Consider the following 27,236-nt stretch of genomic DNA (forward strand, 5'->3'; position numbering starts at 1 on the left):
AGTACAGCTCATAAGCCTTTGCCCTCCATGTTAGCAGATGGGACCGCAGCCACACTATAAAACCTCAAAGTTCACATCAGATGAATTTTTCCCAAAGATGGTTTCTGTCATTTTAGGTAGTTCTAATGACTGAAGTATGCTCAAATGTTTGTTTCTCTGATAAGTTTGGATTTAATTAGATAAAACCTCACGTTTGACAGCTGAGCCGTGGAAAGTGTTTTTTTAATATCTTCATCCCGAATCAATTATCTTACTGAAACAGAAGGATCAGCAAGGTCACGGATGCAGTAGTGACCTACATTTTCCGAAAATACAATTAAAGCAATCAATATGTAAATCAGCGTGGTGCACTTGTTTACAGAGCTCTGCCCTTGACGATTGCTTCTTCTTCTCCTCCTCCTCCTCCTCCTCCTCCTCCTCCTCCTCCTCCTCCTCCTCCTTCCTTCATCCTTTTGTCTGCCTTCTTCCCCTCCCCATCCCGTTTTCCCACCACATCTCACCATCCTCTTTCTTCCCCACTTGGAGACGAGGTGAATTATTCATGTGGGGAAATATATATCCACGTTTGGAGCAACTCTCTCTGTTTAATAATTCATGTTTTAGCATTTCAGCATAGCATGAGGCAGAGGAAATCAGAAAATCCTTTGTTTGGGTTTTTTTTTCAGTCTTTTATCTTTTTTATTGCATGTATTTCTTTTAGCTTTAAATTAGATGGATATATTTATTTTTTGAATGTCAGTCCACTACAGTACAAAGTGTAGAAATGTTAAAATTCTTTGCAGTAATATTCACATCTTCCTCTGTGCAGGTCAGATTCTCACATCTGTTTGTTATGTAACAGAGTCACAGTTTTCCATAGTTTAGATTTGTGCGATTTAATGTTGTGTTTTTGAGGTTTTATCAAATTTTGTTTCACTGAAGTGAAATTGTGCTGTGTCATTGCGAGTTTTAACGCTTGACGCTAAAGATCAAAATCCCTCCTTTTCAGCGCCCTTTTGTTTGCTTTTGCTGTCTGTTGTGTCTTGAAGTATTTTTAGGACATTAAAGTGACTTTGTGTCTTTTCTTGGAGATGAAACAGGAGAGTGGTGCTTTGGGAAGGATCAGGACTTTTGAAATTCTTTAAAAAAAAAAAAAAAGGCTAAAATTATGCATGTTTGTGTGCCTGTGTGTGTGTGTGTGTGTGTGTCTTGCAGAGAAGCCTGTGGATATGATTATGAATGTGTGTGTGCTTGCATGGGCGTGTTTGGTTGTTTGTTTCTCGCCGTTTCTCTGCAGCGTTGTGTGTGATCTGTGCAGGGTCTCAGAGGGGAAGTTCTGCTTTGATGTGTGGGCGTAGAGATGCTGATGAGTTGGTTTTATCCAGACAGTCGGCAGGCTGTGTAAACACTCGCAGACACGCACACACACACACACGCGTCTGTGTTTGACTTATCCTTGATTCATGGACGCTGCAGAGTAGCCTCTGCTCTCTCTCTCATTTATAATCCTGCCTGTGTGGATATGAGTATGTATGTTTGTATGGATCTGTGTGTGTCTTGGTTTTGACCCTACTAGCAGCTAAATTTCCCTTTTGACTTCTCCTTGAGAGCCACTGAAACCTCTAGCCAAGCACTTAAAATATCTGTATAGCATTAGCTGAAATGGTTAACCAGCTGTTAGGTTGTCCTGTACTTGACGTACTGTCCTGTACGTCTTCCACAGGGTGTTGAACTTGATGTAACAGTGTCAAAAAGCCTGCTAGATTTGAAGTGTTGTAAGATACATTTAATTAGTTGTTTTCTGTAGTCAGATTTAGTTTGAAATAAAGTAACCTGCACTATGTTAAACCAAAGATATGTTAGAAATACAAGCCTTTTTTTTGTTTGTTTGTTTGTTTGTTTAGCTGTTGGTATCCGCTAGCAGCTAGCATAATGTGTCCCTCTCACTCCTGTTTCTGCTGGTCCACAGGATGGTTTCACTCCCCTGGCGGTGGCGCTACAGCAGGGTCACGAGCAGGTGGTTTCCCTCCTCCTGGAAAACGACACCAAGGGGAAGGTCCGCCTACCTGCGCTGCACATCGCGGCGCGGAAAGACGACACCAAGGCCGCCGCCCTCCTCCTCCAGAACGACCACAACGCTGACGTGGAGTCCAAGGTACGCGCTCTGAGGCAAAACTGCACATGCCATCATGACTTACTGAGAGGAAGTGATTTCATTCCTTGCCTCATGATACCTCGTGTGAATTATTGTTTTGAATTCAGTATTTTTTCTGACGGTCCCTACTGAGGAATCACTGAAGGCCTGGACTTGTTTTCTGTGGTGTTTAAAAGCCATCACGTGTCACAAGTGCCCCTCGGGGCAGTAAGAGTGTAGTCTTTGTTGTATGAAGGCAGTAATGCAGACATACCTACCACGATAACAGGCTGTAAGGCAGAGTCTCAGTCCATCGTCTGGTTGTGTGTACCCCTGTGTTTCAGTTCTTTTCATTACCTCCACATCCTCACGTTACCCATCCTACAGCTTCGTGCAACCATGGTGCTGGTGTTGCTGTTGTAGTTGTGGTGCACTAACCGCCCCATTTTCTCCTCCTCCTCCTCCTCCTCCTCCTCCTCCCCCTGTGTTCGTTCCTTTTTCTTACCCTACCACCTTCCCCGTTTCCCCTTCTCCCTTCTAGATGATGGTGAATAGAACAACAGAGGTACATCTTCTTCTTCTTCTTCTTCTTCTTCTTCTTCTTCTTCTTCTTCTCTTCTCCTTCTTCTCCTTCTTCTCCTTCTTCTTCTTCTTCTTCTTTTCTCATTGTTCCCTCACAGTCACCATTGCAAAGCCAAAGCCTTCTGTTTGCCAGCATGAACGCTAAATGCTGGCTTGAATGCTTTTGCCTCACCTGTGCGCCTGTTTTTAAGCATGCATCGCATTTTGACTTCTTTTGCGTGCATCCTGTGGCTTGCTGCTTTTGTCAAGTAGGAAGTTAGCTACGTTAAGTAAATCTTTTGTCCATCACAGGAAGACTTTTTCAGCAGTTGTTGCAATGAACCATAAACTTGCGTTCAGAAGGAACAAATTAGCGAAGCGCTCTCACACTAACGCCAACAGATATGAAGCTTCTGTCAACAAAACACAACACTTCCTGTAGATTTTTTCCTTGAAACACCCCAGAAGTGAGAAAGCAGGAGTACTTGTAGTGTGGAAAGTCTGTTGTAGAGTCACATTCATAGCAGCATAACATCTAAAATTTATCAACCGGTAAAGGTGGAGGAGGTTTTGAATTTACATTTACTGGGAAGAAGTTGAAATAAGGAATAAAATAAAGGCACAGTTCTCCCTCTGAGTGGTTACGCAACGCGTTTGTTTAATCCTTCCCAAAATCAAATTGTAAAAAAAACATCATGTCATCTCAACCGCCGTGTCGGGCAAACTCGCAGCGAGGAAACCTTCAGGAGGTCCCTAACTAGCTTGTTTCTAAATGTAATGCTATAAGCTAAGCTAACCGGCTGGGCTGTAGCTTCATGTTAACCGTGCAAACATGAGAGTGGTATCGATCTTGTCATCTGACTCTAGAACGAGTACGTTTTTGAACTTTTTCAAAATCCAAGCTGACAACGTGACCGGCCGGTGCCAGCTGTGGCAGGTCTCAGCGCATTTTAGTCACAGCAAAAGCTCAAAAGGACAAAGTTTGCCTTGTGGTCTCTGGCTGTTTTACAACAACAAGTGATTTTCCATCCATCGCGGCACCTTCTGTATTCTGAGCCTTCTCGAGTTTCAGTGATATTTGTGACATTTGTCAGCTGGAAAAAATGCTGTTGTCCCTTCACGCTGCTTGAGGGACTGCTTGTGATGCTTGTGATGTTTACCTCCGTGTTGTGTGTTCTGCAGATTGATTATGTTAATGGAATCAGATTTTGGTTGTTCATGTGACCATCTGTCTCTCATCCAGCCGTCAATGAGAGGAAAAACAGAAGGAGTGAGGAGATGAAAATGACTTTGTTTGAGCTTTAGCGTGCCGACAGAAACTTGACATTGTGCTGACCATCCTTTGGGCTGATGCTAATTACTCTCACTGTGCCCACAAAGCAGTTTCATCAGCTTTTAATTGATTTTACGCGATCAATAGCACGCTGACCTGTTCTGTTTGTTGCTTTGAAAAACTGAAATAAAAACTAGAAAAACGTTGATTTATATTCACCTATCGAGACCAAAAGTTATTATCTTCCGTTTATCGGAATAAATTAAGGATTTATGTATTTTATGAAGACTTGTGCTGGTTACTTCAGCGTCTTAAAGTGGTTGCTTTAGGTCAGGCTCCTGAACTGATGGCGTTAAAGCAGCATTTTGCAAACTTCAAACTCTGGATTACCTCTAGCTAATCCAGATGCATGCTCACCTGCATGTCTGTCAGATGGATGCGTATCACAGAAGAGTAGAAATTTATTTTAGGAATTGAGATAAAAACTTAAACGGACACTCGGTATTTAAATGACCCAAAGTCAAAAGTTTTGCATGGTTTTCATTGGACGGAAGCTTAACGTGCTAACGCCGCTCGGCTCCGGTCTGCTGTGCTCCGTCGGCCTGCCGCGTAATGTCCCATCATGCTTTGCTCACGGCTCATCAAGAGAGACGTTTTTGCTTCTTTCCCTCCGCTTTCAGGTGATTCTCTCGCTTCTCTCCCCCTTCTGTCTGTCTCTCAGAGCGGTTTCACGCCTCTGCACATCGCGGCTCACTACGGCAACATCAACGTGGCGACGCTGCTGCTGAACAGAGGGGCAGCTGTGGACTTCAAGGCGAGGGTGGGTACTTCGCTTCAAAGGTTCCACACACACACACACACACACACACACACACACACACACACACACACCCCGAGACCTTTGAAGTGAGTGCTGCTGCAAGTCCTCACTCCAATATGAGTGTGTGTGTGTGTGTGTGTGTGCAGGAATCTAATACTGACTCACATACTTGTGCAGCTGGGCTTGTCACTCTGCTGGAGGACACTTAAACGTGTTGTCTGTGTGCTACATGATCCTACAGACTGCAGGAATGCACACTGGGTTTTGTGTGCGGGTGTGTGTGTGTGTGTGTGGGCGTGGGTGTGTGTACGTGCACACCCACAAAATCATTAGTGTCAGTCCGTGCTTTATCAGACCAGATTCTGACAGTAAACTGCTTTATTTAAACGATGAGGCTGGCGATGATGCTGAAAAGACTGTTCAGTCCCGTCTGAGTCTGCTGGAAACTAAAATGCCCAGCTGCTTCTTATTAAATTACTGAGCCTTTGGTCTTAGGGCTGAGTGTCTCAAACAGGACTGTGAAGTAGGAACATGTCAAAAGACAGATTATTCAATTTGTTGACTTTAAGTAAAATATAGAAAAACGACAATCACGTCCTTTAATACCCAAAGTTGTTGAAATTTTGATAACTGGCAAATCACACTGAAGGAGTGTGTATTCATACACATGATGTAATGAAAAGAAAGGTAGTACCAGTCTGTCAGTGTGTAAAGATACTGCTGGCTCTCCTTTAGGGGAGGATAAAAGAAAAATCAGGAAACTGTTTTCCACTAGAGGGAGCTGTTCATCAACTTTCCTCCTGCTCTGTCAAATGCAGAACTTGGATCAGAATTGAATCTGAAATGTGCTGCGAGGCTTTAGCTTTCACGTTTATCGGTTCCTCGTCAGCGTGTGACAGCCAAACGGGGTCGAGATGATCCGTGTTGTTCTCGTCTCTGTGGCTGATTGACGACCTGCTGCTTCTTTTTCTCTCGCTCCGCCCAGAATGACATCACGCCGCTGCACGTAGCCTCGAAACGCGGAAACACCAACATGGTGCGGCTGCTGCTCGAGCGGGGGGCCAAGATCGATGCACGGACCAAGGTAACACACACACACACACACAATGAACCCCCAAAAAATCCACATTTTGAACATTTAAAGGGATACTTCGTCAATTTGGTGTGGACTTTTCATAACGCAGCTTCATGGTCTCTCCACGTCAGCTTTTCTATTTAAAATTTGTAGTCCTCGAGCCCAAGTCTTTATTCTTTCAATACAGACACACACACACACACACACACACACACACACACACATACACGGCCACAGTACCTACATTATCATCTCCAAGGTGGTAACAGCAGCTGAGGGATTTTCTCAACCTTTAGACAAACGTTTAATCCTTCAAATGAAACTAAATCATAAATCACTGCTGTATGGACCTGAAGTGTCCCCTTCAGTCAACGCTTTAGGAGTGCTGTCAGTGGTGGTACGAAGTCCAAAGCTGGACGTCGTTTGTTTTCTCAGGACGGTTTGACTCCCCTCCACTGTGGAGCCCGGAGTGGCCATGAGCAGGTGGTGGAGATGCTGCTGAACAGAGGAGCTCCAATCCTGTCAAAGACCAAGGTGCGTCGCTTTCTTCTCTCACGCTGTCTCCTCTTCTGTCGTGCTGTCCGTCTGTTCCTTCTCCCTCTCAGGAAGGAGGTGACAAATTGTCTCTCACAAACACTTCTTTCCTCTGTCCCCTGTCCCGTCCCCATCCCTGTCTCCACACAGAACGGTTTGTCTCCGCTCCACATGGCGACGCAGGGCGACCACCTCAACTGCGTCCAGCTGCTGCTGCACCACGAGGTGCCCGTGGACGACGTCACCAACGACTACCTGACGGCGCTGCACGTGGCCGCACACTGCGGCCACTACAAGGTGGCAAAGGTCATCGTGGACAAGAAGGCCAACCCCAACGCCAAGGCGCTGGTGAGGATGAAAGGATGGAGGGTGTGGGGCGGGCCAGCAGGGAAAGAGGGGGGTCAGCTGATCCTCTGGAGCTTTGGAAGGGTTAGGGTGTGTAAGTGTGTAAAGAAAGAGGAGGGAGTCGAACTCTTTGTGGGATTTAGTGAAGCAGTTAATGAGCTGATTTTTGGAAGCTCTGAGAGAAAAGTGGGGGGGGGGATACATTTTTTTAATTTTTATTTGTGAAAACAGGTGAAATTCAATTTTTGCCAAGATCATTTTTCTCGATTTTTGTTTTCATCTGTTAAAGTTTTGGCAGGTGGTGTTTGTGTTTGTAATACTCATTTTGGCCACAAGAGGCTGAAGTCCGGTTCCAAACAGGACTTGAAGAATTTAAAGTTTTCTACCAGGTGTTAGCATGTATGTAAAAGAGAAGCAAATACTTTGTCTCACTTGTGATGTATTGTTTTCCCCATTTAGTCCCACAAAAAATAAATCAAAGCACCAAGAAAGTTATTCCAGCACCCTTAGAAGATGGAACAAGATGCGTGTTGTGTGTTTGCTTTAACGTGCACATGTTGTAAAAGGGGCTTTAGAGAACAAAGTGATTTAAACGTGTTGTGACTTTCTACAGAATTAAAACAGAAAAGAGATGAATTTCTGCAGGGGGTTGTGGCCGTGGAACATTTACAATCAGGTCTTGATGATTTCATCCACCGGCCAGTCAGAGATTTCCTTCTTCTTTTCAAGTCTTTCATCCTAACATCCTTCATTATCCCTCCCTTTTTGTTTCTTTACAACAAAGTCAGAAAGAGAGAGAGAGAAACATGGGCTTTAAAGTTAGAAGAAAAGACACAGGAGAGAGAGAGAGAGAAAGAGAACCAGAAGGAAGATAAGGAGACTGAAAAAGTCTTGCGAGTGTCTTGGTGTGAGACAACCATCTCTGCTCTGTAATGGGAGACGTCTGGGTGTGGTTAGAGCACTGGGACTTTATAGCCAGAGAGAATGAGAAGGGGAAGGAAAAAAGGACATGGAGAGGAAAATGAAGTCATAGGATTGAGCCAGAAACCTCAAAGTGAAGCGATTCGGGGAGGGTGGGGGGGCTGAGTGTACGTGTTGGCGAGAGAAGAGTGAGTAGTAAAGAAAAGTTCCTGTTTCACTGCGGCGTACTTTTTACTTTTTGATTTTATTTTATTTTCTATTTTTTTAACAGCTCAGAGTTGAGTCAATTATTTCCACACATGCTTGTCTGGTTTGCATGCGGAGGGTTTGAGAGAAGAAGTGAATGAAGGGGGTGAGGGGTGGGGAGGGAAAGTCTTTTGTACTGTATTTTCCATTCAGCATTCCAGTTTTGTCTTCCGCCAGACGACCTGCGAGGCAGCAAAGCTCAAAGAGGTTTTTCTGGACTATTTTTAACACCTGAAGATGTTCGTGTTATTTTTGTGCTGCTTTCCTGTGTTTTAGAATGGTTTCACTCCCCTGCACATTGCCTGCAAGAAAAACAGAGTCAAGGTGATGGAGCTGCTTCTGAAGCATGGAGCGTCCATACAGGCAGTCACTGAGGTCAGTGTGTGTGTGTGTGTGTGTGTGTGTGTGTGTGTGTTGCGGAAACACTCTGGCATCAGTTGTTTTCAGTGTCTTGTACTCTGTGAACTTGTGGCAGCGTCACTGAAGGCGGCGGGCAGGTTTTCTGTCGGTGTAGTTCTTCACAGGGGTGAAACACCTTGTGGAAAGACACTCAATTTTATCAATTTTCTTCTACTTTATACTTCAGCTGCACTGCGTTTCTGAGGGAAATAAGCTGCTTTTCACTCCACTGCCTTTATCAGGCAGTTATTTTGAAAATAAAGATTTCAGGCACGCCAATAACTCATATTTTTGCCTATTATTGAGTCCTAAAAGTCTTATTTTCTCAACTGTGTTTAAACGCCAGCCAATTGGTCCGTTTGACTGTCAATCATAGCAGTGTTCTTGTTCTTTTGCACAAAATCAGCCCTCACACTTGGTTGTAAGCCTGAGCCTGACCTTCTTGGACTGAGGTGACCTTTTTCTTCATCCTGATGCCTTATTCTTCTGTCTTATTTTAAGGGTGTCACATTTATTTCTAAAAAATTCTAGAAACAAAAAGTAATCTAACTACAGTCTCAGCATAAACTGCAATTGTGCAGCCTAAACACGATAATAATCAGCAGATGAAGTAGTTGTAGTTAAGATCAGTTACACCAGCAACAGTAAAATACTGAATCCAAGTTAACATCAAAACACTGAAAGGGCTCGTACTGCAACAAGTATTTCTACTCTTGAAAAGTTATACATATTTGACTGGTTGAATTGTTCTGTACTTTGGCTTAAGTAACGTTTTAACATCTGTTTAAGCAGTCATTGCTTTTTACATTTGGTCATTTTCATTAATTTCTCCCCTTTTCTGTGTGTCTCTTGGCCACACAGTCCGGTCTGACTCCCATCCACGTCGCAGCCTTTATGGGACACGACAACATCGTCCACCAGCTAATCAACCACGGGGCTTCGCCGAACACAAGCAATGTGGTGAGTTCAGGAAGTTGTGGTTCGTCTTTCTCGCATGCTTCTCGTCTTCTTCCTGAATTGCCTTGTGGAAAAGTGAGCAAAACCTGAATGTGGTTCAGGAAGGCCGAGAGCAAGTAAGTAAGTAAGTAAAGTAAAACGAGAGTGTGAGATGGAGAGATGAGGTGGGAGAGAAGTGAACGAGAGGGACAACAAGAGGGGGAAAAGTACTGCACATTCAACACGAGTGCTCGGTCGCCCACGCCGTGTCTGTGGCTGGGTTACCGTAGAAACAGAGCATTATGGGACGTCATTATGGTGAGTTGGGTGTGGAGAGCAGGGGGGTCTCTCTCTGCCTGTCTCTCTCTCTCTCTGTCTGTCTGTCTATCTGTACATGTGAACGCAGAGGGAGTTTCGACTTTCGTGTTTTCATGAGGAAGAAGGGCAGAGACAAGTCGAACCTTTGGAGTAACTGACAGTCCCTCTTCTCTTTGTGTGTGTGTGTGTGTGTGTGTGTGTTCCAGAGGGGGGAGACAGCTCTCCACATGGCCGCCAGGGCAGGACAGTCGAATGTGGTCCGATATCTGATCCAGAATGGAGCGCGAGTCGATGCCACAGCCAAGGTAGACCACGTGTGATGTTTGACTTCAGACAAAAAGTTTTCCCCCTCGAAACAGAAAACACATTGAACCCGTTTGGCGACGACAACACTGCTGTGTGTGTGTGTGTGTGTTTGCTCGAGGTGCAGTAATGTGTGTGTGGCTGCCTCTTTGCACATGTCTGTAAACTGAGGGACTGCATTACAGGACATTCGTCTTGTGTCCAGTTTGAGGCTTTGAGAAGGACTTTGTCACCGTCACAAGACGAGATGACACAAATAAGTTCTGCAGATATTCTAATATTTTTATTCATTTTAATGCAACGGTCGTCTACATTTTTTCTATTTTTTCATTCCAGGTTGTGTGGGCCTTTTAAGTTGGCTTCTCTGATCTAAATCATATTCTCACAACATCTACCAAAATTGCTTTGGACTTTTACACGAGTGTGAAGCTAATTAAAGAGAGCGAACGCACAAACTGTGTGAGATTTTGTCTTCGTATCAAAAACAATTTGGTCTAAAAATGTTTGTCTTTTAGGACGACCAGACTCCGCTGCACATCTCAAGCCGTCTCGGTAAGCAGGACATTGTCCAACAGCTGCTGGCGAACGGAGCATGCCCAGACGCCACCACCAGCTCCGGATACACACCTTTACACCTCGCCGCCAGGGAGGGACACAGAGATGTGGCCTCTGCGCTGCTGGACCAAGGAGCTAATCTGGGCATCATAACCAAGGTAGATACCACCCCTGAGAATCTGTTGTGTTGGATGGATTCTCCCCTGACACTGGTGGTTTTTGTGGCTAAATGTTGATAACAGAATGTGTCTCATGGCAGCAGAGTCCAAAAAAGCATTTGAACAGTGCAGTGAGAGAATCCGAGTCCTACATGAGTCCTGAGTGTTCAAATGATAAGGGAGTGAACGGTCGTAAATCTCCTACGCGAGGCTGATTCTGCAGACTTGATGTGTTGTTGCTGAGCTGCTGGCCCACCTTAAGGGACCGAGGAACATGACTTACAGTTGAATGTCAGTCAGTTGGGTCAGAATAACTTCTCCACTGTTGCTGGAGAGGCTTTCTTTGTGCATTACTCATTTCACAGCATCCATTGAAACTGTAACGGAGCGTGTGATGGCCTCAGTTTCAACACTGAGGAAAGTCCCTAAACTCTAAACGCAGTCAAACACGGGAGCTGCTTCCAGGTCGTATGCGGACAGCGAACGCAGCCACTCAGGAGCCATTGAGTTTTCATGCATGAAATTTCATTCTTGCATTTTTGTCAGATCTTTAACTGTCGCATGTGTAAGTGGACGGCTGATAATGGTTTATTAAAATGAGGCTCCAGTACAGTAATGTTTATACAATCCCCACCATCTCGATTGAGCTCGTTTGTATGCGAAGGTTTGCCAATTAGCAATAAACTCAAAGTACAATTAATTTGAAGGATAAATAAAGGACAAATGTGGACTACAGCCCTAACATTCCAGGAGAGTTGAATGTAATCAAGTTGCAATAATACAAACTAATGTGCGTTCAGTGCTGAGATGCTTTCAGATCGTTATCATGCATCCATCCACCATCGATATGGATTCATCTTGTTGAAATTCAGCCGCCTTGAACCAGAAAACTGATCTGCAATCTGTCAAGTCCCATAACTATTAGTCACCCCTCAGTTTATGTGCATGAACAGACGTACACATACAGTTTACACACACACACACAGAGTTGGTTCAAGGATCTGCGTTGACTCATGGCTGAAGAATCCACACCCCGAGCTCTTATTTGTTTCATCAGTTTTAAGCACTGAATAATGAGTTTCTCATGTTGTCATGACATAACCCTGCAGATGGCTCACTTATAGCTGATTGAACTCATATGTGCTTTGTGGAGCAGCCATATGCATGGAGGACGAGTCATGAGCAGAAGTGTAACTATACACTGAATCAGATGACTGGATTTTTGTAATGGATTTAACACTCTTTCCTGTTGTCGTGCGTCTCTCCAGAAGGGCTTCACTCCTTTGCATGTGGCTGCAAAGTACGGGAAGATCGAGGTCGCCAACCTGCTGCTGCAGAAAAACGCTCCGCCTGATGCTGCCGGGAAGGTAATGCAATCTGAGCTTCTGTGTGTGTGTGTGTGAGAGGAGGATGTTTTGAGAGAGAGCAACAGAGGGTGTGTGTGTGTGTGTGTGTGTGTGTGTGTGTGTGTGTGTGTGTGTGTGTGTGTGTGTGAGCTCCCACACAAAAGAGGGAGACGTCAGCCTTCATGTGTTTTGTAGCTACACTGAAAGCTTTCTGATGATCACCTCTGCTCACTGCGCTGCACTGTATGTGCATCACCATCTAACAGTGGTTCTGTGTGTGTGTGTGTGTGTGTGTGTGTGTGTGTGTGTGTATGTTCAGAGTGGACTAACTCCACTGCATGTGGCAGCGCACTATGATAACCAGAAGGTGGCGCTGCTCTTGCTCAACCAGGGGGCTTCACCACACGCTGCTGCAAAGGTAAGATTCGGTCACCGTGGTAACGTCGAACGTTCCTGAATGCATCAGTGCACCGAATCATCTCTCGTCTCTCCGGGCTCTGAAAGCAGGCCGACCTACTTTCAGTCACACACATAGTGAGGTGGCTGAGCGAAGCCTTGTGATTGGCTGGATGAATCTAACAGCATCACTCCAGAAGGAGTTGCCACTGAAATTAGCCAGGCCCCCCAATAAAAATAATGTGTTAGCTAATAGGCAGATAAAAACCACTTTTTGTTACACTTTTTAGTGGCAAACTGAAATGAGACAAAAGTTATTTTGTTTAAATCTAAAGTAATGTCATAATGAAATTTATGTGCGAGACAACGATGGCGGTTTGAAGAGAATAAATACATGAATAAATAATTGAATAAAAATTTAAAATATAACCTGAACAACCGAACGACCCTGTCGGTTTCTCTGTGCCCAGAACGGCTACACGCCGCTCCACATTGCAGCTAAGAAGAATCAGATGGAGATCACCACCACCTTACTGGAGTACGGTGCCTCCACCAACGCGGTGACGCGCCAGGGGATCACTCCTCTGCACCTCGCGGCGCAGGAAGGCAACGTGGACATCGTGACGCTGCTGCTGGCTCGAGACGCTCCTGTAAACATGGGCAATAAGGTACAAGATCTGTGAGATACAAGCATTTCTCTGTCTGTGTCCAGCTGTTCAAGCTTTTGGTGAGAAACATCTGCACTAAGTTTTAATGGCGATCAAAAAACCTCCAAGTAAAAGAGGACTTTATATATATATTTATATATATGTATATATATATATATGTATATATATATATATATATATATATATATTAATCTATTTGCACAGCTGTTACTGCTTCTCTCTATCTATACATTATTTAATTTTGTCTGTGCATATTCACACGCCTCTCTGTCCGTCCTCAGTCCGGTCTGACTCCGCTCCACCTGGCTGCCCAGGAGGATAAAGTCAACGTCGCTGAAGTCCTTGTTAACCACGGAGCTACGATAGACCCTGAGACCAAGGTACTTAGTGTCTACTTGTCTTGTCTCGTCTTCTGGAGTGTTGGTCGGTTTCGTCCCAGTACCCGGGGATCCCCGAGGATGGAAGCTCTCCTCTGCTGCTCATCATTACTGTTTTATAAAATGTGCTTACACGTTTTAAGCAGACAAAGAAGATTTGCTAATGATTTTCTGTGTCATCAGCTGGGATACACTCCTCTCCATGTGGCCTGTCACTATGGCAACGTGAAGATGGTCAGTTTCCTGCTGAAAAACCAGGCGAAGGTCAACGCTAAGACCAAGGTAGCGTGTGTGTTCGTGTCTTTGTTTCTGTGTGCAGAAGATCCGGGCGAGTGTTTCCTAACTCTTACCTCACGCCGTCTTTTTCCGCGTGCTCTGCAGAACGGTTACACACCCCTCCATCAGGCCGCACAGCAGGGACACACACACATCATCAACCTGCTGCTACTTCACGGAGCGTCGCCCAACGAGCTCACCGCTGTGAGTGCACACAGACGAACGCTATACACTCCAGACCTTTTAGGTTTGATTCTGTCTCATGACAAGCTGTTCTGTACCTTCAAATCCTACTAAGTGACAAATAAATGAGGTTTGTTGTTATGGCAGGTGCACCTCTGAGTCAGAAGAACATTTCCTGTTTCAAACCAGCCTCTCACCTGTATCATCAGTATTACTTGTTTTATGTTGTCCAGAATGGGAACAGTGCTCTGTCCATCGCCAGGAGGCTCGGCTACATCTCTGTGGTTGACACGCTCAAAGTGGTCACTGAGGAAACTCTGACCACTCAGGTTAGTTATGTCTTAAATCATCGCGTGTCGACTGAAAATCTCTCCTACTTGAAACGACTTCATGTGTTCATTCTGGCGGTCTGTCGACCATCAGTTTAAGAGTTTTCTGTTCAGACTGTTTTGATGGTGTTAAGCAGTAGAAACCGGACCAGAGGAGTCTGGTTCTGCATATGTCTAAGTCGCCATCAGCACCTGATGAAGAGTTTGTCTCTGCTCCACAGACTGTGATAGAGAAGCACAAGATGAACGTTCCAGAGACCATGAACGAGGTGTTGGACATGTCCGATGACGAAGGTAGGCACCGGCTTTGCAGCTCTATTTTACAGCTTCTCGATGTAGAAATCAGTCTGCTTCACATTTGGCTTTTCGGCTGGAATAAGATCCCAGTTTGGGCCCCTTAGTGGCCAAATATCCCCGTTTCTGTTGAGGAAACTCTTATTTTGTTGCCGCAGTTGCTGTAACAACAACAACAAAAGAAAACATTATTTCTCATTGTCACCCTATTTCATTTTACTTGACATTTAAGCTCCAATCATGATGATTGAAACCTTTATTTCTAAATATCCAGCCACTGTACATTAATCACTTCTTTTCTTTGCTCATGATTTTGATGATTTTTTCCATATTTTTCGGTTCCTTTTCCTCTCTAACACTATCCTCCATCCCAATCACACAGTCTGTAAAGCCAATGTCCCCGAAATGATCACGGAGGACTATTTATCTGATGTGGAAGAAGGTATTTTTCATCTTTCCTTTTTTTTAATTTTTATTCATGCCTTTGTATGTCAGTCTTCTGTCCTTAACATTTCACATCTCTTTCATGTTTCATTGAACCTTTTTCCAGTTGTGTCAATATTTATGTGCACTTGTTCAACTGATTAAAAGGTTTATTCTTCTGATGTACACAAACTTTAGCGCTGTTGTGCATGTGCGATACACCACATCGCACTGCTGGGTCCCCGATCGCCTCTCTCATGCTGTGTCCTTGTTGTTGTTGTAGTAAAAACCTTCAGGATTTTCACGCATCGAAATGCTGGGAATACGTCTCTCTCCCGGTTGCCATGCCAACTGTCTGCATATGGCGTTGCGGCGTGTGTAGCAGAAGTTTCTTTTCACGGCGTGAAGTAGACGCACACACTTGATCCTTTGTGTCTGGAGGCTTGTCAGCGACGCTTCCATTGTAGTTTCACACATTTAGGCCAAAGCAAACATGGTGTCAGCTGCTGGTGTGTGTGTGTGTGTGTACGTGTTTTTATGATCTCATGGGGACAAAAACCTGTTTGCACAGCTACACGTGGGGACTCACCTACCTTATGGGGACAAATGCAAGTCCCCATGGGGAAATGAATAACTTTAAGGGTGAAGACCAGGTTTAAGGTGAGGTTGAGTTTGAGGTTTAGGTTAAGGTTAGGGTAAAGGTTTGGGTTAGGCTTAGGCAAGTAATGGTTTTGGTTTGAGTCAGTCTGTAGGAAATGAATGTAAGTCTATGTAATGTCCCCACTGGGCATGAAAACCTACACTGTGTGTGTGTGTGTGTGTGCTCACTTTGTCTACTACTTTTCTCATGGTCTCTAGTATGGTTCTAAAATCTAAATTGACCGAACTTGAACTCCACACAGACTGTCACAGCAGACTGGGGGGTTAATGTATTGAGTTTTTTCAGTCAATAGTGCATTCATTTATTTATTTATTTATTTATTTATTTTGTTTTAGCTCTGCCCTTCAGGACTTTTGCTTAACAGTCTGCATTGATGGTACAGAATAGCAGGCTTTCATTTTTAGGTAGTCACATGTCTCCGGCTTTCTGCAGTGCTCAGTTTTTATGGCTGTTAAATGTCAACAGCTTGCAGAAATCCTTCCTTCTATCTTTCTATCTATCTATCTTCTTTCTCACAGCGATAAGGTGTCTGTGTGGATTTAACACAACACATATTCAACATAATGTAACACAGATATCTGTATAAAACAGCCTGTGTGGGATGTCATTAAGTGAATTATGGTTCTTCGCCTGAATATTTAGGCGAGTGCAGAAGGCAGAATGGTAAAAGGAGAAGCTTTGAGCAGTGAGATGAGCGCAAAAAGGAATCAGAGGAGAATTTACAGGCTCTTTCACATCATGAGAGATGCATTTTATACGCAGACTAATGTCTCAGGCGCTAATAATCCCAAATGCATGTTTGCAAAGGTAAAATAAATGGTTGAAGGTGTATTTCTGCTTTGTTCAAACAGACGTGGATGCTGGAAATGTCTGCATCAGCTACACCTGTAAGTCCAACAAACAAACAAACAAACAAAGGAAACCAGTGATCTCACTGTAACTAACTCCAATAACCAGTCTGAAGTGATGCAGCTGAACTGCTGTGTGTGTGTGTGTGTGTGTGTGTGTGTTTTGATGTGCACGTCGTCTCTCGCACTGAATTTGCTGTTGTTTTGTTGTAGAGCTTTAGTCGAGTGTTTCACTGCTGATCTAAAAATATATGAAGTGTAACTGAAGGCACACACACACACACACACACACACACACACGCACACACACAAGCCTGCACACCAGCTGAGCAACAGCAATGATTAACATCTCCAATAACACACGCACTACATGATCTAAATCAGGACAACCCATAAACCCAGCGGTCTTTAATCAACTGAAAAACTGTAAACAGGCTTTTCAGCGCGTTTTTTCCCTTAACTGTTTACAAGGGAAACACGTTAACAACAAGCTGGCTTGGAGTTCGACTTATTACGAATTTATGCAGCTGATAAGCTCATTGCAGCATAATGAATCTCTAAACTGTTGGCAGTTGGGTTGCATTGTGGGTAATGTTATAGGCACCAGGTTTTGGTAAGGAACAACACTGTGTGAAATAAAAAAGAAAAAAACATATCTCTGGCAGTCGCACTATGACAGTGTGAGCCTGAATTTCGGACGCTGTCTGAATCAGAAGACGGTGGACGTGTCTCGCAGCGTGATTTAAAGCCACCGTTGTGGATTGATGACCCAAGATTTCGCCATATTTTTCTCAGAGTTTGTCAACTTTATTGCACAGTTTGTAACAGACTCTGACAGACTGGAGACCTGCCCGAGAAAACCCTGAAAAACAGCTCTGCGTTGTGAGTCGCATCATTTGTCCACATCAGGGTCTGACAGCTGCGATCGCACACATCCTGGAAGACGCTTCTGCACACGTGCAGAGTTATGCGTTTCTGCCTCCAGATGTGACGTAAACCACATGCTGTCGGACACACAGAAGTCGGCGGAAAGATGTGGAGATCGAGGCGGAAAAGGAAGAGGATGAGCACATTGACAGCAAAGAATTTGTGCTATTTAGCAGATGGAGATCAAGAAGCAGACGGACGGGTAGAGCAGCAGGGAGAAGTGAAAGAAAAACGAAACGCAATATATTCACAAACCAGTGTGTGCAAACGGTAAAACATAAAGCTCAAGAGATGAAAGAGCGAAGGAGAGCAGCGAGGAAAATGTCACATACTGTGTAGAGTTTAGATGTTAGACAACTTAGCCTGAGTCACACACACCCTCTTACTATTTCTGTCCTGCCGTGAGTTCGAGGTGTCTATTCTGAAACACACACACACACACACACACACACACACACACACACTGGATAATCCCAGAGTGGAGAGGAGGGGGGAGCCGGGAGAAAGCTGATCTGTTTGTGTGAGCGCCGGGCTGTGAACGAGAGAGAGAGAGTCAGTCAGTGCATGCAGGAGAGAGAGAGAGAGCGACTGAGAGTTGAAGGAGTTAGAGAAAGTTAGTTCGGGGGTGAAATCCTGCAAACTGGACTGAATGAAGTGCTTTAAGGCAGGAGGTGGTGAGTTTTCTGCGGGGTTTGCTGTCGGCCCTGGAGAACGAGTTGGAATGTGGCCAGATGGAGTCTGTGGTGTGTGTGTGTGTGTGTGAGGGAGAAAGTTTGGGGGGGAGGGGAGCTGTAGCAGCAGGGGGATGAGGGGACAGGAGGGTGGTGGTGGTGGTGGTGGTGGGGGTCTCCGGTGCTTTGTGGTTGCTGGAATGCCTTCCTTTTCTTTCTCTTCGTTTCTCCGCCTGCATGCACTTGTTCCTCTCTCCCTTTTTAACTCCTCCTCCCTCTTTCCACTCTGCGGTCACCGGTTCACCAGTAGGCTCGGATCTACAGTACGTCTGCCGGGAGCAACAGGCTGCTAACTGTTGTCTTTGCAGGGCCTGAAACGTATGTGTCAACCGCTTGTTCTTTCTGCAGCTCGAGCGATTTGTTTGCCGTGACGACACGGAGGTCTGCTAACTTTATTTAGATGCAAAGCTGTTAAACTGTCGCTACTGGCTCACTAAACTAACCTGACGTGATGCACTGTTTGTTTGTTTGTTTGCAAGCTTTACTGTCAACATTTTTTTGTCACGTGGCCCACTGAGACAAAAAGCCTTCAGTGACAGTAAGACTTGTCTTTGTGTGTGTGTGTGTGTGTGTGTGTGTTGGACCAAAGCTGAACTGGAAAACAGCCTTTGGGCAGAGGCTGCACTGATCTGTGCCACTCTGTTACGGTCTGCATGGACGACAGAATGAAAAGAGGAAGCGCAGAAAGAGGCCAAACATTTTGAATTTGCATTGTGGCTCAGCTTCCTGTGGAGGAGCTCACACACTCCTCACATTGCAGACCTGGAAAGTCCTCAGACCTGAGTGAGAAAAGACACATGGAGAGAGAAACGGGCTCTCATGAACTTTTCTTTGGTCCCGTGTGCTTTTGACCAACAGGTGACGATGCGATGACGGGGGACACGGACAAATACCTGGCCCCCCAGGACCTGCGGGAGCTGGGGGACGACTCGCTCCCTCAGGAGGGCTACATGGGCTTCAGCGTTGGTGCGCGCTCACAGAGGTAAGACACACCCCCAGTCAATAATCAATATCAGGACTATTCCTGCAGCTGCTGTATTTGACACCGTCGACCAATAGCAAGCCATTGTGACAGTTTTATCCCGAAAGTGTAAAACTGTTTTTTGTTTTTAGTTGTAGTACATCTTTTTAACCTCTTGCAGCATAAACCTCCCTGCTAAAGAGGAATGGGTTAAAGTTGAGATATTTGTAAGACAGAAGTCCATGAAGTCCATTTGACTTTTGACTAAACTGTCTGACGTCACTGTCCTGTTAGCAGCCAGTCTTGTTGACCGACAGTCAGCTCCCCCCATCCACTCACTCACTCTAGCTGACACAACTTACAATCCTCAGAGCAAAATGTCAGGGCTTTACGGCACAAAAGTAAATCAAACTGCCCTTTTTGTTCAAAAATGGTGTAAACTCCTCTCTTAGACGGGAAACAACAGGGTTATTGGCAGTTGTGATCTTTTTGTTAATTATTGCTGGCATGCGCTCCGAAGCTTTGGTCTAACTCGTTTGTGGTGGTTACATCACAAAGTGTCACAGTTAATGCACTGAATTTAGGTGCGCTGAGGAGTCTTTTCCAAAGCTCAGAGATCATCAGGGATCAACAGGGGCTACACTGTAGGCACACAAACTGGCCTGTGACAGCACATGAAGTCTTGTGAAAGCTCATGATCTAAAAGCCAACACGGTCACCAGGTCACAGAAGGCTGGAGAACATGAAGTGTTTCTTTTGTAGGCAAACTATCTAAACCTTCTTTTTGAATTCTCACATTACCCAGAAGAAGTAATGTCACAGTGAGGCCATACATTACTATTATTCTGACCTCTGACCAGCCTTGTACGTGCACAAATTTCCCTCCGACCAGCCCGTGGTCATAGTTTGCTTCCTGCGGCTGTTGAACTCACACAAAAGTATTGATTGATTCTCGTGCAGCCGGCTGAGGCGGGAGGAGGGGCGACACGCAGGGGGACACTGAGCCAAAGGAAATTAGAAACACGTTCGATTCGGTGGCCTTGAGCGCTGGCTTAGATCAACACAAACACACACACTCACTGTTTTAGTGGGGTGGGATGTGTATTTATGTGTGAGTCACCCAAAGTTTAACAAAGCGTCAAATCACTTCTGGTTGAGACAATTTAGGAAGTGAGTTATCCACAAAATCAGTATGAGATGAAAGTTTATTCATTCATTTATGTCGTTTTCGGTGATCACTGTTTCATCTTCTGGTGCCTCATATGTAAAGTTTATTATTATCATTCTAAGCCTTTCCATATGAAGTCACTTGAGGTTTTAAAAATTGTTAAAACGTTAAAGTAAAACATGCATACCCAGTGGAGCTGTGACGTGGGAAGAAGTGGAAGAACACCATTTTAAAGTTTTCTTTTCCAAACATTCTCAATGTTCCTCAACACAGAAACACAGGAGTCCCTGGAAAACGTTAACAATCCTTATAGAATTACTTCCTCCTAATTCCTGTTTTTTCCATCAGATCTGCATAGCAGATGGCTCTAAGAGTCTCAGCCTGATATTAGCAGCACAGCCAGTTAAATTTTAATGGTTGTGACTGGATGTTTCTGGCTCCTTCCTGCTGAAAGCTGCACTGATGAACATCTTTATATTAGCAGTGGATCAGTGAAGATGTTGCTCACAGTGATGAACGCTGCAGCCACCAGCTACTTCCCCCCTCCCTCGCCTGCAGAGCGTTTTCACCTCTTCCAGCTCGCCGTTTCGGGCTTTATTGTTTCGGTTCACTCTCAGCTCTCTCATAAATTCCGGCCAGTTTCCCATTTGAAATTGTTTGCATCTGGAAGTGAAAACAAACTCTGTGGAAGCTGAAGTCACTGAGTATGCATGTGCGAACGCCGAGACGAAGCCTCATTGGTTGTGGGCCGATCGGCGGTCAGTCAGCGACATCTGACCTCATTCTACCAACCTGCATCTCAGCTCCACTCCTCTGTTTGTTCACGATCTTTTATTCTCTCCTCATGTCCGTTCTTAACGTTAGTCCCAAAGTCAGGTAAGACTAAAGGCATGAAGAGGCCTCCCCTCACCTCCCCCAGTCCTCACCCCACCCATTTCACCTCTTTTCCCTGCCCTCCGGTCCCCATCAGTGTCATGTCTTTGTGGTCCAGCGTATCAGACTTTTGCTGTGTGTTTGACGACTAACTTCGTGGTTGTGAGCAGTGTGTTTCTTTGTGTGTGTGTGCGTGTACCGTGGTGAACTTCTGTGATCTTTTATGTCCAATTTCTTGCTTTCAGTTGAAAACAGTTCTGCCGTGTCCCTTGCTTGTCAAGAATATCCTGTTGTGTTTGCTTTTTGTTTTTGACTGTGGTTACCGTGTCATTAATGCCTGGGTTTTCTGTCGGTTAGCCACAAAGGTGGAGCTTTGCATCAGTTTGATTTCCTTGTGGGTTATTTCTTCATCGAGCTTCCAGGGACCTGAACTGATACTGATCTTCAGTTTAGTGTCATATAGTGACATTGTTACTCCTAAGGAAGATTTATATTAAATATTTTTTAAAAGAGAAAATACTATGTATTTATTTAAAAAAACAAATACACAAGATTGTTTTTTTCACTTGATCAGAGCAGTTTTTTTTACACAAACACAAAGCTGAACTTGTGAGTTAATAGGTGTATTATAAAGACCAATTTTAGTTTAGAATTATTACTTTTAAATAACATGAATTACATCTTTGCCTGACGAAAGAAACCAAGAGCAGCCACGGTAAGCACGTTTTTACCTCAGGATTTTTAATGGGAGATTTGCTACAATTTAAACAAGTAAAAAATAAATAAATAAAAAGAAAAAAACATTAAAGACAGTGCTCATTGTTATATGTATTTTCTCTTTATGTATGTATTTGCTATGCTATAACTCAATTAAAATATATGTCTTTATTAAGTTTCAGTTATAGTTTTAAAGAGAAAGACAGTGTAATAACATTACGGTGTTATCCTGTTATCCTGAGAAAAAGATTTTGTCAAAACAGGATTATGTGTATCCATATATAAAAGCCTCTCCGGGCTTCCGTAGTTTTGTCTTTTCTGAACTGTGTTTTTGCCATGTTGTGGCTTCCTCCTGGCGCAGGCTAACTGCTTTGCGTCGGCTCAGTGGTGTGCAGCAGATAACAGTGTTTTAATTGCACAGTGAGCAGGCAAACATTCGTTGTATGTCATTGCTGAAGAATCCTCTTTATTTGCCTCGTAAAAATCCATCACAAGCAACACTGCGATGCACATTCACTGACGAACGTATTGAGACGGAAGCTTCAACCTGCTGCACAGTCTACAGCTTAATGTGTTGAGAGAGACGAGTAGAGATGAGTTTTTCATCACGACGGCTTCCTGTCCCAGTACAGTGTCCATTGTCTATCACACAGTAATCTGCTTAACTTTCATAAGCTACTCTGCGTCCCACAGGACTTTCCAGTTGTGTGCTTGCATGCTGTGAATAGTTCAGTTGCTGTAGGCGAGACTAGAAAATATTTTTCCTTTTTGTTGTTGTTTTTGGGTTTTTGTTTTGGGTTTTTTTTGGCTTTGTACACTCACATTCACCATCCAACAGGTATTATCAGCAACTGCTTTTGCATCTGAATTTCCACAGACTTGAGTTTCCAAAAATGTTTTTTGTTTTTTTTTTGCAGTAGCCTTTTGCACAACAATCGTTTCTTTCTCAGCTCTGAGTTTGGTCTTGGAAACACTTCAGTTTCCTCCTCAACAGCGTCCTTTTTTTGCCTTGTGACTGTTGCTGGTGGCATACAGGTCAGGTTCCTGGAAGCTGCATGCATTTAATGTGTTTATGTTTGTTTTTTTTTTTCTGTTCACTTTCATGCCCCCCCCCCCTTACATCCTCCACTCCTCCTCCCAACTCCTCCTCCTCCTCCTCCTCTTCCTCCTCACCTCCCCTCTCCATCATTGTGACTGTTGTCTTGGTAATCCGTGACTTCCTACGGCAACCACACCAAGCCTGCGTTCCTTCAGTTCTGATAGGTCCAACACACTGAACCGGAGCTCGTTCACACGGGACAGCATGATGATAGAGGAGATGCTGGCATCCAATAAGGACATGGTACGTACCCCGATGGGTCTTATGGGCGTGTAAAGGTGCATATCTGTTAACTGTTTTGTCTCCCTGTGTCTCTTGTTGGCTTCTGTCTCTACTTTTCTCTCTCTCAGACAGTAAGTCTGCAGGTCTTTAGCTTCTCGAGAGACTCAGCGCTGTCTCCAAGTGTGCCAAGCTGTCTTGGTGCTGTGCCAAAAGCCAGGCTATTCACCAATCCTCTTACACCTGAGTTGGCGTTGACACAAAGACGACCAATCCCGTTACATTTTACTGAAAGAGGAAATGAGATTAGTGGTTAGCGCTGCTATCTAACAGGGATTACTGTTATGGTCCACCTACTTTTCAGGATGCAGCAAAATAGAACTTGAGGTAAAGTGGGAACCTAGATGGAAGTTTATGTAGATAGGAAATATCCCACGCACGAGGCAAGATGTCAGCTGTGTGTGTAGATAAGGCAGGGTATCAGAAAATTTCCATTTTCATTCCCAAAATGATGCTTGAGTTTTGCTGCGGGTTCGGAGCGTTGCACCTTCCATACAGCTGGTGCAAAAACTGATGGAGCGAAGGTCAAGATATCCTGATATGTCCAAAATAAAATCCAGATTGTTCTACACCGTCGCTAAATGGTCTCTGAAGCCCCTGTGAACTGAGCTTATTGGATGAGATAGTTTCCAAGCTCAAAACCAGATTTATTACTTGCTTCATGTGTAAAATTAGTGAAGTGCCCCTTTTAAACGGGACCACTAAAGCCTTTGAGCGATGAATATACTGGAACTTTTTATATGATTCATGAATGTAACCGCTTGTCTCCTCTCACGCGGCTCCAGATGCTCTGTAAGGAAAGGTCTTTCATTGTAGAGCAACACAATAAGGTAGATGATCCGGTCCTCATGCACTCCTTCATCCTGTGCATGTGACAGGATGCCATTCAGGCTTCATTATCATTTGTTTTCTGTCGTATGATTTTATTTTTCAGTTGGGCTATGCCATCATCAAAGCATGTGCTGCACATATTTAGCATTTATTTTATTCATTGTTATAAAGTGGACTGACATGTGTGGGTGATAATAATCAGAGAATCAAAGCTGGACTGATTAATTTAATTAGTTGATTAATTAAGAGTAAAATTCCTAACTTTGTTTTTTTCTGGAGGGTATGAAACATTAAATTCTTCTCATGTAAGAACAGAAATATTGCGTGCAGTTAAAAGTACGTTATTCTGTTTATGTGGAGGTTTTTGGTATCTCCAGATTTTGTTAATTCATGACAGCTGCTTGTGTCGAAATCGTCTTATGACTCGGCCGTAAATCCTGCACGATGTCGTAGTAGCGATGCCCTCCTTCCCCAGAGCAGATGTAACTTGAAATATGTTGGCTTGCCATCTTGTTATGTCTGGCTTGTCATCTTGTTGAATGATTTAAAGTTCAGGAAATCTTCACTTGTGAGATTTTAGAAGTCTTAGACATCACTGATGACAGGCTGCGTTTTCTTGATTTTGTTTTTGCTCCCTCCTTTGCATGGCTGTGACTTGTGAACCCATTTCTTTACAGAATGTGTGCACAACATCTCTCTCATGCTCTGCAATGACCTTGTTGTCTCCTCCGCAGCATTTGGCGGTGGCCAAGGACAACGACAGCGACTCTCTGAGGAGGTACAGCTGGACTGCAGACGCGATGGATAATGTCAACCTCGTCTCCTCGCCAGTGCACTCCGGGTAAGCGTGTTTGAAAGGATGAATGGCTGAAGACAGAAGGAGAGGCAGGGAAGAAGACAAGGATGAATGAATGTATCAACCGTGCTGTCTCAGCGAGGATAAAGCGAGAAGCGGAAATAAGAATTAGAGGCGTGAACCTACCTGTGATCTTCTCTCTGTCCGTCTTGCTTGCCGATTCCCTCGCACTCATTTGCTTTCCCCCTCGAGAAAACGGCTCCTACCTGCAGCAGTTTCTCTTCACCTTCTCTGATTGTCTGTTCATTTTAAATTTTAAAGCTCATGTCTCAGCAGAAGTTTCCTCATTTCTGAAACTACTGTGTGATAACAGAAATACTCAGAAGCTGCTGTTTGAGAGAGATAACAACTCGGCTCTGCTTTGGCTTATCTCAGTAATAATACTGCTGACTTGCCTTAACAATACATGAACATGACTTCAGTAATTTTTACTGGCTAATTATTGCCAGCTCAGTTGACGTGTATTTGTTTGCATCAGAATGTCTCCAACAGCCAACGTGATGCCACAACAAACAGCAGGGTTTTCCCGGTCAGATGAACAGATAAAAACTATGCCAAATGTTTAATATTTACTTTACAGAGGCATTTTATTTATTGTTATGGTTGTGTGGTTTTATGTAAGCTTATAACAAACATACAAACATGAGAGTGGATCTCCTCTGTCTAACTCAAGCAAGCAAGCTTCCCAAAATGTGGAGCTGCTCCTTTAAAGGACTCGTCGGTAGTCGTTTTCTCAGTGATATTTCCAATGACAAAGATTTGTTGTTGACCTGTCACTCCTGCGCTGCTTTGTCGTCCATCCTGCAGTTTTTCCTCTCCGCTCCCGCAGTACGACAGCAGGTGATTGACTGTGATTGGTTGCCGTCTTTATCCCCACCACTACCTCCTTTGTGTTACTTCCTGTTTCCAGTGACATCACCCCCCCACCCTCCTTTTCACTCACAAAATCTGTGTTTGCTGTCCTCACACATGAACTGTGTTGTTACAGATTTGACATAAAGTGGTTTGGATTGTCGGCCTCGTGTTTATTCCTTCCGTTTGAAGGAGGTCTTTGTGAGTCCCTAACTGATCGGATTGCGTTTGTGTTGCAAACACCTGGCAGGATGTGAATTTTCACCGACTGTCATGGACTTGCACTTAAGTTACAGATTCAGGTCATTAATCTGTTAAACGCAGTCATGTTCAACATGAATATATTGCAACCACAGATAACATTTGTGTTAGTTAATCAAACTCTTCAAAGGATTCATTGATGAAAAGTTACATTTATTTTCACACCATTTTATCAGCAGCTCGACACAAACTAACAAGACATCTCGCTCACCAAACTGCATGGTGTGTGTGTGTGTGTGTGTGTGTGTGTGTTTGTGTGTTTTCTTCTTCCTTAAGTCAAAATGGCAGAAGTACATGACCTTCTGATATGGATAAAACACAGGTTACACTGGAGGCTCCTGTGTTGGCATCTTGGCTAATCCATCCAAAATATAAGAGCATTTGATGTCACGTTTGCTCGACAAGTTGTGCGTGATAGCAGTCGGTGGGTTTTACCGAGCTTCAGAGAATATTCCTATAGAATATTTATTTTTTCTGGGAAAAGATGTAGTAAAATCTCTTTTGAAAATGCCACCACTGCCAGCACAGAAACTCTCTTCACATTTCTGTTCTCCCTTCTTTTTTAATCTTGTCTTTTGCTCACACTTTGTGTGTTTTGAAGATCACAGCATGGGAGGGGATGTCACCTCAACTAAAGCTCTTCTCTTTCCATTTGTATTGTTATTTTATTTCTAATTCAGTTTTTCTCTCCCTTACTGGTTATCTCTTCTTCTCCCCACATGCTCCGTTTTCTTTCACTTCCCTCTCCCTTTTTTACTCTTCCGTCATTCTTTACTGTCTCTTCCTCCTCTCCTCCTCCTGTTTCTCCTAAAGGTTCCTGGTCAGCTTCATGGTCGACGCCAGGGGTGGCTCCATGAGAGGAAGTCGTCACAACGGCATGCGCATCATCATCCCGCCCAGAAAGTGTACGGCGCCCACCAGGATCACCTGTCGACTGGTCAAGAGACACAAACTGGCATCGCCTCCTCCGATGGTGGAAGGAGAAGGCCTGGCCAGCCGACTGGTTGAGGTCGGTCCAGCAGGAGCTCAGTTCCTCGGGTAAGACGTCCTTTATTTTTAAAAAAAAGCCTCACTAGTATTGTTGCTTAATTGTTTGTTTTTATTCTCACTTTTGTTCCATGACTTGACATCTCTTTCCTTCTGCTTCTTGCATCGCCATTTCCAAACCATCTCCGTTTATACTTGAAAGTGTGAATGTGTGTATGTATGCATGCTGAGATGCAGTACCTGCTGTTTAATTAGCAGGTCAGTTGTAACTGTTGCAGTGTGCTCACCCTCAAGCATCAAATCCAGCTGTTGTTGCCATTGGCAACGACAGTGTCA

General features: G+C 44.2%; 1 protein-coding gene across 21 annotated transcripts in view; it reads left to right on the top strand.

Moving 5' to 3' along the window:
* Window positions 1-27,236, top strand: part of LOC124052499 (ankyrin-3-like) — a 113,049-nt gene that overhangs the window by 54,910 nt on the left and 30,903 nt on the right. For 5 of the 21 annotated variants that reach the window (XM_046376819.1, XM_046376811.1, XM_046376817.1 and 2 more), the window contains exons 6-30: window positions 1,949-2,134; window positions 2,655-2,678; window positions 4,669-4,767; window positions 5,753-5,851; window positions 6,278-6,376; window positions 6,527-6,724; window positions 8,165-8,263; window positions 9,149-9,247; window positions 9,748-9,846; window positions 10,360-10,557; window positions 11,826-11,924; window positions 12,223-12,321; window positions 12,770-12,967; window positions 13,249-13,347; window positions 13,528-13,626; window positions 13,726-13,824; window positions 14,037-14,132; window positions 14,354-14,426; window positions 14,809-14,868; window positions 16,362-16,397; window positions 18,875-18,998; window positions 22,975-23,077; window positions 24,679-24,785; window positions 25,608-25,640; window positions 26,727-26,951. In XM_046376819.1, coding sequence (XP_046232775.1) covers window positions 1,949-2,134; window positions 2,655-2,678; window positions 4,669-4,767; window positions 5,753-5,851; window positions 6,278-6,376; window positions 6,527-6,724; window positions 8,165-8,263; window positions 9,149-9,247; window positions 9,748-9,846; window positions 10,360-10,557; window positions 11,826-11,924; window positions 12,223-12,321; window positions 12,770-12,967; window positions 13,249-13,347; window positions 13,528-13,626; window positions 13,726-13,824; window positions 14,037-14,132; window positions 14,354-14,426; window positions 14,809-14,868; window positions 16,362-16,397; window positions 18,875-18,998; window positions 22,975-23,077; window positions 24,679-24,785; window positions 25,608-25,640; window positions 26,727-26,951 — 2,750 coding nt within the window. Of the gene's footprint in view, window positions 1-1,948; window positions 2,135-2,654; window positions 2,679-4,668; window positions 4,768-5,752; window positions 5,852-6,277; window positions 6,377-6,526; window positions 6,725-8,164; window positions 8,264-9,148; window positions 9,248-9,747; window positions 9,847-10,359; window positions 10,558-11,825; window positions 11,925-12,222; window positions 12,322-12,769; window positions 12,968-13,248; window positions 13,348-13,527; window positions 13,627-13,725; window positions 13,825-14,036; window positions 14,133-14,353; window positions 14,427-14,808; window positions 14,869-16,361; window positions 16,398-18,874; window positions 18,999-21,009; window positions 21,022-22,974; window positions 23,078-24,678; window positions 24,786-25,607; window positions 25,641-26,726; window positions 26,952-27,236 lie in introns of all 21 variants that reach the window. The other 16 variants (XM_046376818.1, XM_046376822.1, XM_046376823.1 and 13 more) reach the window with 13 other exon arrangements.

The sequence above is a fragment of the Scatophagus argus genome, chromosome 21, assembly GCF_020382885.2.
Source record: "Scatophagus argus isolate fScaArg1 chromosome 21, fScaArg1.pri, whole genome shotgun sequence".
Classification (NCBI taxonomy): Eukaryota; Metazoa; Chordata; class Actinopteri; family Scatophagidae; genus Scatophagus; species Scatophagus argus.